This window comes from Herpailurus yagouaroundi, unplaced genomic scaffold (genome assembly GCF_014898765.1).
Source record: "Herpailurus yagouaroundi ecotype Mexico unplaced genomic scaffold, PumYag 28, whole genome shotgun sequence".
In the NCBI taxonomy this organism is placed as follows: Eukaryota; Metazoa; Chordata; class Mammalia; order Carnivora; family Felidae; genus Herpailurus; species Herpailurus yagouaroundi.
This window is the reverse complement of record NW_024412376.1, coordinates 20,429,709-20,447,698: the sequence shown is the minus strand read 5'-3', so window position 1 is coordinate 20,447,698 and position 17,990 is coordinate 20,429,709. Positions and strand designations below refer to the sequence as shown.

The following is a 17,990-nucleotide window of genomic DNA, read 5'->3' as shown; positions in this document are numbered from 1 at the left end:
AGAAGTTTGAGGACTGAGCCTTGAAGTCTAATAAATGATGGATATGTAGAAGGGGACACTGCAAAGAAGGCAGGACAATTGGGCCAGTGAGGTGTTGAGAGAATCAGAGAAGAGTGTTTCAGAAAGGATGGGAAGATCAACAATGTTAAAGGATATTTAGAGGTCAGGTAAGACAGGCTTGACAAATTTTAGGAGATTTTGCAGACAATATGACCTAGACAATAGATACTTCTAGCCTAAATCAAAGGGGGTCTTTTATGACTAAATCTTACATAACTTGTGGAATCATCTTTTCTTTCCTTGTGGTGTGTCACAATCCTTGGTTCAAGCCTCTCCTTCCTCATCTTAAACCTATATCTCATGACAAACAGTATGGCCATTATCAACTGAGATAGACAATTTGACTTTTGTTTCCTGATTTTGCCCAGGATGTTCTCTTTCCTTTTTCCTTATGAGGTTTTGGCCTTATATGACAAACAGTATCCACCTCCAGAAAGTTTCCAAGTGATTCAGCTTTACAGGACATCCTAGGACTAAACAAATTACTTGGGTGGCATGTCCATTGTCAATAGGTCAAATGAAAACCTAATTATATACATTTTCTATGTCCATTAGGGGACATGAGGATATCAAATAACCTAAATGAAAAGAAGGGCTGTTTATTATCTGGTGGCACTGTTTAATAGATGCAGACAGACACACAGGTGACTAAAATGATATCTATCTTGGAGAACAAAGTGGAAGGAATAGTAAACCAGATTCCCACTAAGGCCTCTATAATAACGTGTGTGTAAATGAGTGAGTTATTGATGTATTTGATCATCTATGCTATCTTCCTTTGATATGATGGATATTGTGACAGATAAAGAAATTGTCTTGAGCATCTTTCTGGGAAAAAAAAGGTTCATAGTATACCTTCCTAAGAATTTAACTGAAAAGACCTTTTTTCATATTAGTCTATGGAATCACAATTGTTTCTCTTCAAGCAAACACTCAAACGGTAGCTAATCTTCCTTTTCCCCCAATTAAATAAAAAAATAGGGAGGAAAAATTATATTCTTATTACTTCAATACATCATGCTGTAATAATAATTTAATTAAAATTCATTAAAGCTGAGGCACCTGGGTGGCTCAGTTGGTTGGGCATCCGTCTTCAGCTCAGGTCATGATCCCACAGTTAGTGGGTTTGAGCCTCACATCCGGCTCTGCGCTGACAGATCAGAGTCTGGACCCTGCTTTGGATTCTGTGTCTCCCTGTCTCTCTGCCCCTCCCCCCTTGCTCTCTGTCTCTTGAAAATAGATAAATGTTAAAAATTTTTTTTTTAAATTCATTAAAGCTAACTAGATTACAGCTTTCACATTTTCATAAGAAGAAAAACAAAGCTACTATGGTTTAAGATAAGTAAGAGCACTTTTTAATCTAGATATGAAGACTGAATGTAGAGAATCTTTAGGACTAATTATTCATGAAAAAGAAAAGAAAAAAAAACAGATGAAATCGAGAACCATAGGTACAGTCTCTTTATTATGAAAATCCCCCAATGGTGGTTATAGACTTCCTATAATCCAGGAGAGAGGCAGATGGAATAACTGAGAAAGAGAGACACACAGAGAGAGAGATAACACGAGAATTAACCCAGAAATAAGTCAGAGACAGACATACATAGAGATCTAGGGAAGCACACATCCAAGAAGTCCAGATGTAAGCAGTTGTGAACACAGATGATTATATAAGCAGCCATGCAAAATATTTACATTTCACTTCAGGACTATCAGGATATCCCCTCTAAATAATTTAAAAATCATATTGAAATTTCATAACTACATAAATCAAAATGTAACCTGAGTCTTTGAGCCAAATGAATTAAGCAGTGCTCACTAAGCTTCTGGTAGGAGTTGAGTATTCCCTTCATGGGAATCTTGTTTTAATGACTCCTGGCTATGGGTTATTAACCATATGATCTACACTGAAGAAAAACCAGGTTAGTGAATGTCTTTAAATTCCATGTTTAAAATTCTAGGTAAAGATAGACTACCAGTAACTCATAAAACATGATCCTCTTGTGGTTAGGAGAGAGGAGTGTATTTATGAACATATTTCTTTTTAAAAAAATTTTTTTTCTTAACATTAAAGAAACATTATATTTATTTTTGAGAGAGAGAGACAGAGTGAGAGTGGGCGAGGGGCAGAGAGAGAGGGAGACAGAGAATCCGAAGCAGGCTCCAGGCTCTGAGCTGTCAGCACAGGGCCTGATGTGGGGCTCGAACCCACAAACTGCAAGATCATGACTGAGCTGAACCCACAAACTGCAAGATCATGACTGAGCTGAAGCCACCCAGGCGCACTGAACATAAATATGATTCTTAATGTGGGGTTCCCTTTCCTTTCAGTCTTACCTTACAAAGGCCGTCTTGGCTGCCAGATGTTACACATAAGTCCATTTTTCCTTGGCTGGTTGGATAATTGATGGTGGGAGGATTATGCAATTTTACTTGTAACTGTTTTAGCCAGGACAACAGCTCGGGGATTCTACAGCATAAAATGTATTTTCAAATTTATAGTATTAAAAACTGTAATAATAGTAGATAAGAATTAGATGGTAGCTTTATATTATGCACTTTATATATTCAATTTAAAAATCTTCAAATGCTTTTTGCTAATATTAATATCCCTATTTATAGGAGAAGGCAACAGACTGAGATTAATAAATTCACATAAAGTCAGTCAGCTTACATTAAATGAGCTAAGATATGAATCTCCATCTTTCTTATTCCAAAGCCTGGTCTCTTTTACACTAGAGCACTAACTGCATCATCAATTCTTTGTTATCCTAGGAAATTTTCCATAGGCTACCTAGAAGTTCAATTTCAAGTTCTTTGTATCATGGAAAGAAAAGCCTATGTGTCTATTACACATAATTCATGTTTACATAATGTGCTATATTTAAGTGTCCTTTTTAATCACAGAACAAAGAAAATTTAATGAAGTATAATTTGTAGACACTCTATAAATTACTCTTTATCATTGGAAGAAGACCAGCTAAGAAAAATCATAAAGTGTATGTTCCAACTTTGTTTTAAGAAATTAGAGACCTCTGCATTGAAGGCTAAGTATCTGCATAGGTGTCTGCAACTATTAAGGGAATCTAATTATTACAAAATTACCCCCCGACTTAAAATTGCTTCTTCCTGGATCATCCTTTTCCTCCTTTATCCCAACTGGTTTCTTCCTCTAGCTCTCTCTCTCTGTCTCTCTCTTTTTTTTCAGTTTCATCTCTAATGGTAGGTACTTCCTCTTAGAAGCCTTCTCTGAGTCTCCCCATCATTTAAAGTCAAGGAGCAGTCACGGAGGGGGTGTTAAGCATTCAATGCATCTGTTACTCTTAATTATTCTTTGGAAATTCTACCCCAAACCTTCCTACCTGTTGAATACCCAGTTAAAAAAGACACACTACTTTATCAATGGGCCTTGGAATATTACTCATGAAAATAAACCAACAAAATTATGTTATCTATTGATAGCTACCCAGCACTCTGAGAATACTGAAGTGCTCTCTTCATCATCTCTTCATTAAACTGGATGGGCTCTCCATTGTCTACGGTGATAACAGCAGTCTTAAAAGGGAAGGTGTTGGGGTTTGGTGATCCAGTAGCCAAGGAGATGACCGATTTTGGTGCCCTGCTCAATGTCTCAGCTATGATAAATTTGGAAGAGAAGAAGAAACACTTTCAGTGAAGATTTTCATAAACAGAGATAGCTCGATGTATTGCATTATAGTCCATAAAACTGTAAAGTTAAACAATTTCTAGTGATAGAATGCTAGTCGAAAATAAGAACATAAAATAACTTCTTCTGGACGGCCTCACTGGTGGAGGAACTAAAGACTGGAGATGTCCAACGAAGAAGGCGGAGGGATCAGGAAGGTAAGCAATGGGCCATGATAACAGAAAACCCTCCTCCATTTAGCGCCTACCGGCCTGTCAAGCTTCGAGGCTCACTCCTTTCTCTCCAATTTACCAGACCCTCCCAACTCCGCACACACCTGCACATTGTGCCAAACCAACATCTACTCATGTTGCCGGCAAGAGCCTTTCTAGACAGCACACCCTCCCTCTTGCACGGCCGTGTCCCACAACAGCCTGTGCCCCTCTCTCTATTGCTACACTGGAGCAGAGATAACCAATTCGGTGCCTTCCGTTCCAGCACGAGTTCTCCGAAAACAAAGTCTGTGCCTGCTTCAGGTTTGCACGCAGAGCCTGGCTCACAGAGGCTTTCACAGTTTAATGAAAAGGTGCAACTGGCGCGGACCCTAGGCACCACGTTAGTGGCTCTGCGAGACCCCCCCCGCCCCGGAGCAGAGGCGCCAGCCCAGGACTCACTCATGATTCGGATGGCAGAAGGCTTTCTCGCTGTGCTCGTGGCCGTGAGGAACCGTGAGTAATTCATGTCCGATACCCAACCTTCGGTAGCTGAAAACTAGAAAAACAAAATAGCCGCGTCAGGTAGTGCCTTCCAACTCCGGAAACGCCACCTGGGTCGTCCCCCCGCCGCTGAAACTCCCCGGCTGGGGACTGCGCTCAGCGTCTGGGTCCCTAACGGGACTGGGCCGGGTGGCAGACTGGCCCAGCGCACCGCAATCCAGGCTCCGCTGCCTGTCCCAGGCCCGGGCCCCACGCGCTCCGGCCGCCCACCGCGGGGGCCGGGGCAGGTCCCACCTCGCCCGGGCCTGCCTCGCCCCCTCCCGCCCAGCGCCGCAGCCTATGGCCGCCCGCCGCGCGCGCCGGCCCGCCTGGGGTCAGCGCCCTCTGCGCGGGGCGGGCGGGGTAACGGCCTGTCGCGAGGCACTTGCACCCCTGGGCCAGTGCCTGAGTCCATTCAAAGGGAGCCCGACTCTTGACCTCGTAGCTGGGAGTCACCGCAAGACAGCGGCGGGGTTGGCCTGGACGCCCTCCTGGGAGCTTGCTGAGGGGCTGGTGGGGGTGAAGGGGGAGGTGGGCAGGGCCGGAAGTCCACCCCGATCCTAAGCCTGGAGTACCATCTGGTGGCTGCTTTGATCCATTGCAGCGGGCTTCCTAAACTCCGTTGGGCCTGGTACGCACCCCACATTTCTGCGCTGGTGGTTACCTGGCTGGCCTTCTCTGGCAGAGCAGCTGGCGCGTTTCATGCCCCTGGACGCTGTTGCGTTTCATACTGACCTTTCATTATATAAGTATGGGCACCATCTCGGGAAGTCACCAAGGCGACCCAGGTAATTTCCAACGTAACTTTCAGATGTGAACATTTGAGAGTGAGGGTGGAATGTTGAAACGTATTTCGAGGGTCTCCTCGAAGTTTGGTGTCTTTCCCTCCCCTTGGATTTTCTGACCATTCATTATGGACTTAGTTTAGATTTAGGATTTAGATTTATCTCTTTGGGTCTAGCACTCTGTCCTCTTTTCTTACAGAATAATCCTCCCCACCTTCCACTGCCCCTGCTCCACCCCCAGTTATCTCTGTGATTTCACCTTCCCGAATCACCAAAATGGAATGCACAGTTTTCAATGTGAGCATTTAATGAGAGACGATTTTGAGACTGCCCCTCTTTTTTAAATTCTTAAATGGCTATAAAAGAGTCATTTATTTTTAACAAATTCCAAACTGGCTTCATTCATTCAGTAAACATTGAGTACTTCCTGGATAAGTGTTGACACACTGTCAAAGGGCTCTCTTCTAGACGTGAATAAATTGGTCCAAGAGACACTTCTATCCTTATCCAGGTCCTGGCAACAAAAGGATGAGATAACCCAGTGAAATACTTTATGCCAACAGCTAAATACCAGAAGGGAATGTTATTAGTAAAGCTGCTAGAAACCCAAGAGGCAGTGGAGTTCTGGATTCAGAAACTTAAAGTGGTTTAAATTCCACTTGATGATTTACCAGCTGGGTATCTTTGGACAAGTAACTCTTTTGTGCTTAAGTTTTGTCATGGGGCGGTTGGCAGGATTAAATGCGAGCATCCCTATTAAGCACACGAGCACATTAGCCTGCATATTGTAAAAACACTCAATAAATGTTAGCTGTGTTTTTTGGGGGATGCACTGTCAAAGCAGAGACTTGTGAGGGGCTTGATCTCCTGAATGGTGAGATCATGACCAGAGCCAAAATCAAGACCACGCTGTTTAACCAACTGAGCCACCCATGCGTCCCAAATATTAGCTGTTATTATGAATAGTTACAGTGTTTTTACTTAAGTACTCAGCCTCCAAATGTTTTTGGCTGGAGAAACTGCTTGGGAACTTTTTAAGGCAAATTGTGTCCTTAGTTCATTCATGAATGCATTAAGGATCTTCCTTGAGATGGTGTATTTTAAAAAGAGTTTCCCCTGAATGTTTCCAGAAATTAGCTCAAGAACCTCTAAATACATCTAAAGGTATAGGTCAGGGTTAATTATGAAATATAACTAAAAATATTGATATTACTGGATACTCCAGCTTCTTTTTTGCCTCCAATAAGTGTGGTCACCTCTGACACTTAACACAAACCTAAACTTCCCTTTAATAGTAGGAAAGGGTGAAAGGAGTTTGGAGTTTGGGGCCAAGGAAACACTGAAAAGATTAGCTTTTGCAACCACATTCATGCACACGTCTGTGGCTCTTATAATATTTATTATATACGCATTAAAAATAATGCAGAACTAATCCCTCCTCCCCCCTTACCAGTCAGTAGAACACAATTCCAGGAACCCAAACTAAAGAGACTTAAAGCCATCAAGTCATAAGATTCAGGTTTTCAGCCCTGGAGTTGAATAGGTAGGATGGTTAAGGGTGCTGATTGATTATAAGTGGGGTAAAGATTTAGGCCAGGTATGAAGGCTGAGAATTGGCCCACGAGGAGGGCTAATGGAATGCACGGGCCCTTAGGGTTGTGTTCAGAAAACGTGAAGCAGAAAATGGTCACTGTGATGGTAAAGGGACAGGCAAGAGTTAAATTCGAGAGAGGTTACCTGCCAATAAGAAGCTAAAAATTGCCAGAGAAATCAAACAGACCAGACTTTGAATTTGTCAGGAGCTGCAGCAGAAGGAGTTCTCCTGAGGGGATAAGATGAATGAGCAAGGTTCACAGCTCAGTGCTGCCTTTTTACAGTCTTGGCATAGGACTGCCTCCAGTAGAATTAAAGGGTTTGGGGGCAGTTCTGGATCCAGTCATTCTGTAAACATTTATTGAGTGCTTGCTCTGTGCTAGGAACTGTAATAAATTAAAAAATCTAATGGAGACAAGTCACTGGTCTGGAAGAGCAAGTGTTTGTTGGTTGAGGGGTTAACAGTTTCATATAATTCAACATCCACAGCAGAGGACCAAGCTGCTAAGAGTAGCGGAGAGAAGGTAGTGGTTATTTCCAATGGACCGAAGTTCTCCATTGGGTTAGGATTATAAGCTTCTTTTCTTCTCAAAGTTCTATTATGATCTTGGTCATGGTCGTAGTCTAAAATCGAACAGGGTCATGCACAGGCTAATTGTCATCCTTTATTATTTTCACTTAAAGGTGAGAATTGCTTGTCACTTGATGGATTTATCACAGGGCCTTTTCCACAATCTGTGAGAGAATGGAGTTTCAGAACATCAAATCTGTTCAAAAAAATACTGCTGACATTTCTAATTTGTGTACTTTGGGGCTAGACTGTTGGGACCATTTTGGGTGGTGAATGGAGATGGAAAATGTGTGTGTTTAGGGGGCTGGTGTGGGAAAGAATCTTGTAAACTATTCTTGTGGGACAAGTTATCCCCAAATTTTAGCAGCTGCATTATTCTTCTGGGGCTGCCATAACAAAATACCACGGACCAAGTGGCTTAAACAACAGAAAATTGTTTTCTCTAGTTCTGGAGGCAATAAGTCTGGGTCAAGATGTCAGCAGGTTTGGTTTCTCTTGAGGCCCTGCTCCATGGCTTGCAGATGGTGGCCTTCTGACTGTGTCTTCACATGGCCTTTTCTTTGTGTGTGGCCATCCCTTGTATTTCTTCCTCTTCTTACAAGGACAACAGTCATATTGGATTAGGGTGCCATCCTAACAATCTCATTGAACCTTAATTACCTCTGTAAAAGCTCTGTCTCCAAATACAGTCACTTTGGGGTTAGGGCTTTAACATATGAATATAGGGTGGAGGACACAATTTAGTCCATAACAGTAGTTAAAACGTCAAACAGTTATCTTATAATTTCTGTGGGTCAGGAATTCAGTAGTGACTTGGCTGTCTCAGTTCTGACTAGGGTTGTCTCAGGAAGCGGAGGTCAAGATCAATGGTTAAGGCTGCAGTAATCTGAAAGCTTGTCCCTAGGACTAGATAATCTGCTTCTAAAGTGGTTCATTCACATGATGTGTTAGTTTCCTGGGGCTGCTGTTGTAACAAAGTGCCACAGACTGGGTGATTTAGAGCAACCGAATTGTGTTGTCTCTGGTCTTGGGGGCTAGAAGTGCAAGATCAAAGTGTTGGCAGAGTGGTTCTTTCAGAGAGCTGTGAGGGAGAATCTATTCCATGCCTCTCTCCTAGGTTTTGGTGGTTTGCTGGCAGTTTTTGATCTTCTGTGGCTTGTACCTGCTCCGTCCTGATCTCTGATTTCATTTCCACTTGGCATTCTCCCTGTGTGCATGTCTCTGGGTCCACATTTCCCTTTTTCATAAGGACACCAGTCATACTGGATTTAGTCTACCTTTAATGACTTTGTTGTAACTTGATTACCGCTGTAAAAACCCTATAGAGTTATCTACAGATAAGGGGCAGATTTTTAGGTACTGGGGGTTAAGACTCCAACTTATCTTTTGGGGGAGAGGGACACAATTTAACCCATAACACATGACTATTGGCAGAAGACCTCTTGCTGGCTATTGGTAGAACTGAGTTGCTTTCCACGTGTACCTCTCCATAGAGTTGTTTGAATGCCTTAATGATGTGGGTTCCCTCAGGTTGAATGACCCAAGAAAGAAAGGAAGAGGCTTCAATGCCTTCTATGACCTTATCTTGGAAATCACACTGCCATTTTTGACATATTCTTTTTATTAGAAATGGTTAAGTCCAGTCCACTCTCGAGGGAGGGGAATCAAGGTCCACTTTTTGGAGGAAGGAATGTCATGAAATTTGGATTTTTTAAAGAAGATTTTACTTTTAAATAATCTCTACACCCAACATGGGGCTCAAACTTAACAACCCCGAGATCAAGAGTCACACGATCTACCAACTGAGCCAGTCAGGTGCCCCATGGCATGTTTTAAAACTACTGCAGATGTGATGCAGGGTTAGGTCAAATTAGACAAAAGTATTAATTAGGGTAGTGGCATAAAATTAAGTCAGGAATCAAGTCATAGAGATTATACCAGTCATAAATACTAGAATCAGGCCCTGAACACTCAAGACAGGAGGAACCAAGTAATTAGATAGGTAAGGTTAGTTATCAGAGAGACTAAACAAAAGATTATTTTATATAAAAAGAGCGAGAACTCTTCCGAGGAAGAAAGTTGTACCTGCAAAGCTGCCTTTTTAATTTCAGATATTGTGTTTTTCAGTTTTATAGTTTCCATTTGGTCCCTTAAAAAGTTTCTATTTTTCTGTTGAAATCAACTATATTTTTCATCATTGTAAACATGTTTTCCTGGAACATTCTAAGGCCAAGGAAAGCCTTAGTAGTTGGTTTATCGTTGTTACAATAGTTGCTCTCAAATCCTTGTCTGCTAATTGAAATGTCTGGGTCATCTCAGAGTTAATTTCCTTCGTCTTTTTTCCTGAGATGAAGTCACATTTGTCTGGTCCTTAATAAACTGAATACTTTCAAATTTATCTTGGCATGTGACTGTTATGCTGTAAAGACTCTGAATTCTGGTATAGTCCTCTAAAAGCGTTGAGGTTTTTTTGTTTCAGCAGGCAATTAAATTGGTTCACATCAGAGTATAATTTCTATCTCTTGGGCAGCAGTTAAAAACTCAGTTCAGCTCTTCTATCTTTAGCTGGGCTTCTCTGAGGTATTTTCTGTATGTGCATGCTGCATGGTTCAAGGATCAGTCAGGGACTTGGGCAGAGAATACACAGACTTATACACAGAATTTGGGACGCCGTCTCTCAAGCTCTCTTTTCTGGGATTTTGCCCTTCGCTTTTCAGTGCCTGTGGTTGCTCTGAACTCTGTCCTTTTGTTCTTTAGACCAGAGAGACTGCAGTTTTCTCCCTGGAGCTAGCTGCCCCATGAGGTGTTCATTTTGGCCTGTTCTTGTGCTGGAAGTTGTAAAAATAGGAATCTCTTATTGCAAGTATAGATTCCCTCCAGATTCTGCAGGCTTTTGTTTACGCTGGAGACTCCAGGTTTTCTTTGTTTCCATTTCTCTTCTTTCCTTTCCTGTCCTTTCCTCTGACCTTCCTTCCTTCCTTCCCTTTTGCATTTTGTGCAGAACTTGTATTTGTTGTCTTCAGGAGGTTTGGGTCCAACAGGATCATACTTATTTATATCCAAAATAGAAGCCTATGGCTGCAGCCTTTTAAAAAGGATGGGAGGTAATATAGTGCAGTGAATATGGCCAAGGGACTATTAGACTTTACCACTTAACACTCTGTGTGTCCTTGGGCAAATTACTTAACCTCTTTATTTCTAAGTCACCTAGATTGTAAATTGCATTAAGATGTTATGCATCTCATAGGATTCTTATCAGTGTTAGTTTTTTTTTTTTTTTTGATGTTTATTTATTCTTGAGAGAGAGAGGGGGAGAGAGAGAGAGAGAGAGAGAAAGAGAGGGAGGGAGAGAGAACGTGAGTGGGGGAGGGGCAGAGAGAGGGAGACCAGAATCCAAAGCAGGCTCCAGGCTCTGAACTGTCAGCACAGAGCCCATTGTGTGGCTGGAACTCATTGGACCATGAGATCATGACCTGAGCTCAAGTCGGACGCTTAACCAACTGAGCCACCCAGGTGTTCCTCATAGGATTATTATCAGTGTTAAATGCATATAAATTGCTTTGCAGCATCTGACATATAAATGCCTAATAATTATCAGCTGTTTTCATTCTTATCATCAGCAATATTAAATTAAAAATATTAATGATAATAAACAATATTAATGATAAAAGGGACAACTCAGAATATTCTGAGAAATCCTACTTAGAAAGGATTTATCTCAGGGCACCTGGGTGGCTCAGTCAGTTGAGTGTCTGACTCTTGATTTTGATTCAGGTTGTGATTCCAGGGCCATGGAATTGAGCCCTTTGTTGGGCTCCCCACTGAGCATGGAGCCTGCTTAAGATTCTCTCCCTCTCTTTCTCTCTCTCTCCTTCTCCCTCTGCTCCCTTCCCTGCTTGCTCTCTCTCTTTATAAAAGAAAAAGAAAAGAAAAGAAAAAGATTTATCTCAAGGATTTCTCAGAAAACTGAGGGGACTAAATCCATTATATTAAAAAGAATTACTAAATGTTTACCATGTGCAAACTTGGGCTGAGTTTACTAAGACAAATAACACAAAGTTCCTGTTACTGATGAGTAAGCATACTTATGTGTATATTCAATGGGTACTATAAGTCAACAAATAATGATAGAACAATGTGAAAACTACAAGGTGAGCAAAGTACATATATAAAGCATTTTATTATGGTTAATTTTAAAAGAGACCCTTTTCCCTTATTCAACATATTTACCACAGAATCTAACCATGATATGAGAGAGGTTTGTTTTAAATGTTTTTAAATGTTTATTTTTGAGAGAGAAAGAGAGATTGATGGAGTATGAGCAGGGGAGGGGCAGAGAGGAAAGGAGACACAGAATTGGAAGTAGGCTTCAGGCTCCAAGCTGTCAGCACAGAGCTCAATGCGGAGCTTGAACTCACAAACCGTGAGATCCGTGACCTGAGCCAAAGTCGGATACTTAACTGAGCCACCCAGGCGCCCCAAGAGAGGTTTGTTTTAGACAGTCAAGTTTATTGGTGGGCATTCTGGGCTTAATATCTGTAGTAAAGAGGGGTGTATAATATTATCTTGCCTACCCAACTATTAGAACTACTCATGGGCATAAACTCAAAAGAAATAGAAATTTTTGGTGTGTTGACTTTTTTTTTTTCAAAAAGAAGTATGCAGGTGGCAGTTGAAACAAGATTCAAAATAAGAAGCAGGATATTATTCTTTTTGGCAAGTTGAAGCCCCCAGAGCAAGGGTTGATTTGAAAAATATTTGTTTGACATTTCCTATACCAGGTGCTTTAATAGGCACTGGGAAGGGCTGAGAAGAAAGGCACACAGTGCTGTGATAGTGTATAATGGTGCAATGATGTAGTCTCTGGGTTGAAGGGAGACAGTCTTCTGAGGAAGCAATGTTTCCATTGAGATCTAAATACCGAGGAGAAATAGGCAAATGTAGAGTGGATAAAGGGAGAGAGTATTCCCAGTAGCAGAAACAGAACATGCAAAGGTTTCCTAGATAACAAAACATGGTATATTCAAGGAAGTGAAAGGAGGCTAGAAATTGAAGAGTTGAATGGAAAGAGATGAAACTAGGTAGGCAGAGATCAAATCATACTGGCTTTTGTAGGCTCTAGTCAAGGTTTCAGTTCTTATCCCAACAGTAATTGAAAACACGGAAGAGTTCAAATGGGAATATAAAGGTAAGGATAGACGTGGTTTCGGAAGGGAAGCACGTTAGGTTCATTTTGTCTTCAACATGCTGGATTAGAAGAGGCAAAATTGGATGAAAGGAGATTGATTAGGAGATTACTGTATTAATCTAGATGAGAGTGGAGTATTTTGGCTGAGACCTGGTTATGATGGTGGAAACCAAGAGAAATGGACAAATTGGGAAACAATATTGACAGTACTTGATGGATTGGAAATGGATTCAAGGGAGAAGGAATGACAAAAATCATTCTGGGTTTCTGGTGGCAGAGCTGGGTGGACAGTGGTACTATTTAGAGATATTGTGGGTTTGGTTCTAGACCACTGTAATAAAGTAAGTACCACAACAGAGCAACTCAAATGAATTTTTTGGTTTTCCAGTGCATATAAAAAGTTATGCTTACAATGTACTGTAGTTTGCAAAGTGTGCAATGGCATTTTTGTATAATAATATATGGATATGTAAAGCAATGTACATCCCTTAATTAAATACTTTATTGCTAAAACATGCTAACCATCATCTGAGCTTTCGGTGAGTCATAATCTCTTTGCTGGTGGAGGGTCTTGCCCCGATGTTGATGGCTGTTGATTGATCAGCGTGGTGGTTGGTGAAGTTGGGGTGGCTGTGGCAGTTTCCTAAAATAAGACAAAAACGAAGTTTTCTGCATTGATTTACTCTTTCTTTCATGAGGATTTCTCTTTAGCACATGATGCTGTTGTGTGGCTTTTTACCCACGGTAGAATTTCTTTCAAAATTGGAGTCAATCCACTCAAACCCTGCTGCTGTTTTATCAACTAAGCTTACATAATATTCTCAATCCTTTGTAGTCATTTCATCAATTATCACAGTTTCTTCACTAGGAGTGGATTCCCTCTTTCACCTTGCCCTTTTCTGTTATGGAGACAGCTTCTTTCCTGCAACCTCATGGACCAACCTCTGCTGGCTTCCACCTTTTCTTCTGCAGCTTCCTCACCTCTCTCAGTCTTTACAGAATTGAAGAGAGTTAGGGCCTTGCTCTGGATCAGGCTTTGGCTTAAAGGAATATTATGGCTAATTTGATCTTATATCCAGACCACTCAAATTTTCTCCACATCAGCAATAAGGTTGTTTTGATTTCTTATGTGTGTGTTCACTAGAGTAACACTTTTAATTTCCTTCCAGAACTTTTCCTTTGCATTCAAAACTCTGCTCTTTGGCACAAGAGGCCTAGATTTCAGCTTATCTCAGCTTTTGACATGCCTTCCTCACTGAGCTTAATCATTTCTAGTTTTTGATCTAAAGTGAGAGACATGTGACTCTTCCTTTCACTTGAACAATTAAAAGGCCATTGCAGGGTTATTAATTGGTCTAATTTCAATATTGTTATGTCTCAGGGAATAGGGAGGTTTGAAGACAGGGAAAGAGATGGATGTCAGCTGGTCAGTGGATCAGTCAGGACATATAACATTTATTGACTAAGTTTGCTGTCTTATATGGGTGCAGTTTGTAGCACCCCAAAACAATTACAATAGTAACATCAGAGACACCTGATCACAGATCACCATAACAACTATAATAATAATGAAAAAGTTTGAAATATGGTAAGAATTACCAAAATGTGACACAGAGACATGAAGTAAGCAAATGCTGTTGGAAAAATGATGCCAACAGACTTGTTTGATGCAGAGTTGCCATAGACCTTCAATTTGTAAAAAACGTATTATCTGTGAAGTGCAATAAAGTGAAATGCAGTATAATGAGGTACGTCTGCACTGAGGGATCATAGGAGGAGGTTAGATTTGGGTGGTACTATTGTGAGTTTAGAAGGAATGACACTTCTATTATTTTTACACATATCAGGATACCAGAGTACAGAATGGTGGACTTTGTAGCCACAAGTATATTGAATGGGTTGGGGGAGAATGTAGAACAGGATTTATATTAGTTTTTAGTAGTTTGGGCAAGTAATAGAATAGTAGCAGAGAACGAGAAGAGAAGGGACAGTACCATATTTATTTGTAGAGATGAACTTCTCTTCCAAACTACCAGCTGACATTAGTGTTTGTGTGAAGCACTTGACCGAATGGAATGAAAGGGAAATGGAGCAGCGCAATCCCGGGTCAGGCTGAGAAATACTGACTTTGTTTCCCTTTTCCTTCTTCCCTGTCTTCAAACTCTCCTGCATAGTGGCACCCTGAAAGTGATCTTAAAGCTGTTCTCAAAGCTGAAAATGACCAAAATCTTTTGGGATCTGCTCCAGATACTGTGAAGGGGCAGAGGACGAGGATTCCACAGAGTCTGTTTGAAGTCAGTGGAGGTAGAAAAGAAATCTGCTTCCTAAATGTAATCCCATCAACTTTAGCTCCTTCAGTTTCTTTCCGTCAGGATCCCATCCATCCCCAGTGAAATTTTTGTCTGTAGTTCCGTTACCAATTGAAAAATTTCATCTCATTTATGACCTTTCCATAAAATCAGATCTTAACCTCTTTACATTCTATCCAGCTTCTGGAAGTGATAGATTGACATCAATCCCGCTCACTTGTGCTGGCTCTTGTCAGTTAGTGGGTAATGTTTGTGAGTTCTGGCAACTTCCCATTACTTGAACTCAGGACATCAGCAATGGATATTCTGGTTGGAGCCTTAGAGGATTTTGCTCCATCCGCACCACTATCTCAGCTACTGAGGGGCCAGTGTGACACTTCTCTATGGTTGTATATCCGTTTTAATATCCCAGGATATTTATAAGCCGAAAGGTTGGGGAGGGGACAAGTGTCACTAATGGATAGTGCCATAGAAAAAAATCCACCTGTACTTGAGATTCTAAAGCAGTTTACTGGCCTGGAACACACATGAGTCCCTAACTGTTATGTAACTATTATATAGTTATAACTACTATATCATTATAATTATTATATGTGAGAGCTCATCAAGGACCCCCAAAATTTGTCAGTCTTCATAGATTAACACTGCATCATGTATACAGTATACTTTAGACACGAGCCAAGAATATTTCTCTAGTTTCTCTCTAGATGGACATAGATCATTAGAAGAATGATACAGAGAACTGGAGAGCATTTCATCTCATGCAGCTGTGTGAAAGAGACATTAAGGCAAAATTAGACCCAGGAAGCTGCAGAATTAAAGTAGTGGCTTAGACAAGTTTATATGAAGTACATCAGGCTACTGACCCCTAATGAGGTTCTTAGAAACTAGTCTTGGGGTTGTGTAACAGAAAGCTCTTTGTTGTATGCTCTCCCCTTCTTCTGGGGCATGTTTTTCCTTTGCCATGAGGTGAGGCTATGTGACTAAGTTCTTCCCAGTGGAAGGTGAACAAAAAGGTATTAAAACAAAATTTGCTTAAAACAAAATTTCTTGCTCCAGACTCCCTCTTTTCATGCCACGTGAGCTGGGTCATAGACATGCCTGTGACTCAGTTTCAACCATGCAGATGAGGACAACCTTCTCACACAGGGATCAGCATACCACAGCCCATGGGACAAATCTGGCCTTGTTTTTGACTTATTTTTACATTTTAAATGGTTGAAAAAAATCAAAAGAAGAATAATATTTCATGACATGTGAGAATTATATGAAATTCAAATTTCAGTGTCCATAAATAAGTTTTATTGGAAAATAACCACGTTCATTTTTTAAAACTTACTGTCTGTGGTTGCTTTTGCAGCAGGGTTGAATAGTTGCAATGGAGACGGTATGGCCTGCAAAGCCTAAAATATTTGCTATTTTGTCCTTTACAGAAGAAGCTTGCTTACTTCTTCAATAGCATATGGCTAAGCACAAAATAAAATGAATCTGGGACCCTAAATGTCCTGAGGGAGAAAGGCTGCCATACCACACGAATGGCCAGACTATTATCTTTAAGACACTTCATTAGGGGCGCCTGGATGGTTCGGTTCATTGAGCATCCGACTTCAGCTCACATCATGATCTCATTGCTCATGAGTTCAAGCCCCGCGTTGGGCTCTGTGCTGACAGCTCAGAGCCTGGAACCTGCTTCACATTCTGTCTCCATCTCTCCGTCCCTCCTTGGCGCACGCTCTGTCTCTCTCAAATATAAATAAACATAAAAAAAAGACACTGCATTAAAAATTTATGTCAGCCTATTCTTTCCCTCATATAGAAATTAATACTGGAAGTAGAGTGTTGTTGTAACAAAAATCGAAGATATATGACATTGTCTTAACAGTTGAGCCATGGATGGTGAAGAATGGATTATATTTAGAAAATTGGAAACAGGTGAGCCTGGTCATACCATAGGAAATCATTCGGTGAAGCCCCTCTGCCGCTCTCCATGATAATTCAGAAGTCAGATCATGAGTTCATGGAGCCGGTTGCCTTAGGGGAAGATGTTGCCTAGAGTCAGAGTCTTGGCCATTCCTTGCTGCTTTTCGTAAAGTATTATAAATATGGGATGAGCTCAGGCAAGAACTGGCAGTTTGCAAGCAGAGATGAAAGCAAATAGGCTTTATTTGGGAAAAACAATTTCCTCCAAATTTGAATATTGGGAAGAAAAATTTGCTCAGTGTCTTTGTTAGCTAAATATAAGGTCCCAGCTGTCCAACCCAAGCCCACTGTCTCAGATGATACTGGGGCCTCAATATAGTAAGATTCTCTCTTTTGCACACACACACACACACACACACACACACACACACACTTCTCTCTGTCCCTCTCCCCTGTTTACACTATAAGATAAAAAAAAATGAGCATCCAATTTAAACTTACATTAGGCTCTTAAGCCCTTCACGTTGTCTCTACAAGACATCTGAGCAATTATGGTGTCATCTTAGGGAAGTTTCAAGCCTGTGATGCATCTCTGAGAAAACTATGGTTCTTATAAATTAAGTGTCAAGACAAAACAAAGTCCAAGACAAAATTAATAAAGGCTGTTTATTCATAAACTTGTGGCAAGAAAACCCACATACTGTCTACTTTTGTTTTGGCAGGAGTTAAAAGATGTTAGAAAGGAAAGTAATTTTTGTGTCATAAAAAGAGAAAATTTTGAGTGTCCTGTAGGCCTTCTGAGGTGAGGTTTTAGAATCAGAGAATACTTACTAATTGTAATTGTAATTCTTTGGGTACATTGGGCAGTCCTTGGTTGGCTGCAAGGTAACAAATGAACAATTTTATTTATTTTTTATTTATTTAAAAATGTTTAGTATTTTTAAATGTTTAATATTTTTAAATGTTTAAATGTTTAATAATTTTAAAATGTTTATTTTTGAGAGAGAGAGAGCGCAAACGGGGGAGGAGCAGAGAGAGGGGGACAGAGGGTCCAAAGCAAGCTCTGTGCCAATGGCAGTGAGCCCAATATGGGGCTCGAACTCACGAACTATGAGACCATGACCTGAGCTGAAGTCAGACGCTCAACACACCGAGCCACCTAG

The 17,990-nt window shown here is 40.9% G+C and overlaps 1 protein-coding gene across 6 annotated transcripts in view; it reads right to left on the bottom strand.

Moving 5' to 3' along the window:
• AADAT (aminoadipate aminotransferase) overlaps positions 1 to 4,991 on the bottom strand; it is a 32,259-nt gene extending 27,268 nt beyond the window's left edge. For 3 of the 6 annotated variants that reach the window (XM_040470596.1, XM_040470626.1, XM_040470636.1), the window contains exons 1-3: positions 4,381 to 4,686; positions 3,527 to 3,695; positions 2,398 to 2,530 (exon numbers count right to left, since the gene is read on the bottom strand). In XM_040470596.1, coding sequence (XP_040326530.1) covers positions 2,398 to 2,530; positions 3,527 to 3,695; positions 4,381 to 4,447 — 369 coding nt within the window. In that variant the 5' untranslated portion in view covers positions 4,448 to 4,686. The other 3 variants (XM_040470601.1, XM_040470610.1, XM_040470619.1) reach the window with 3 other exon arrangements.
• Positions 4,992 to 17,990: the final 12,999 nt, after the last annotated feature.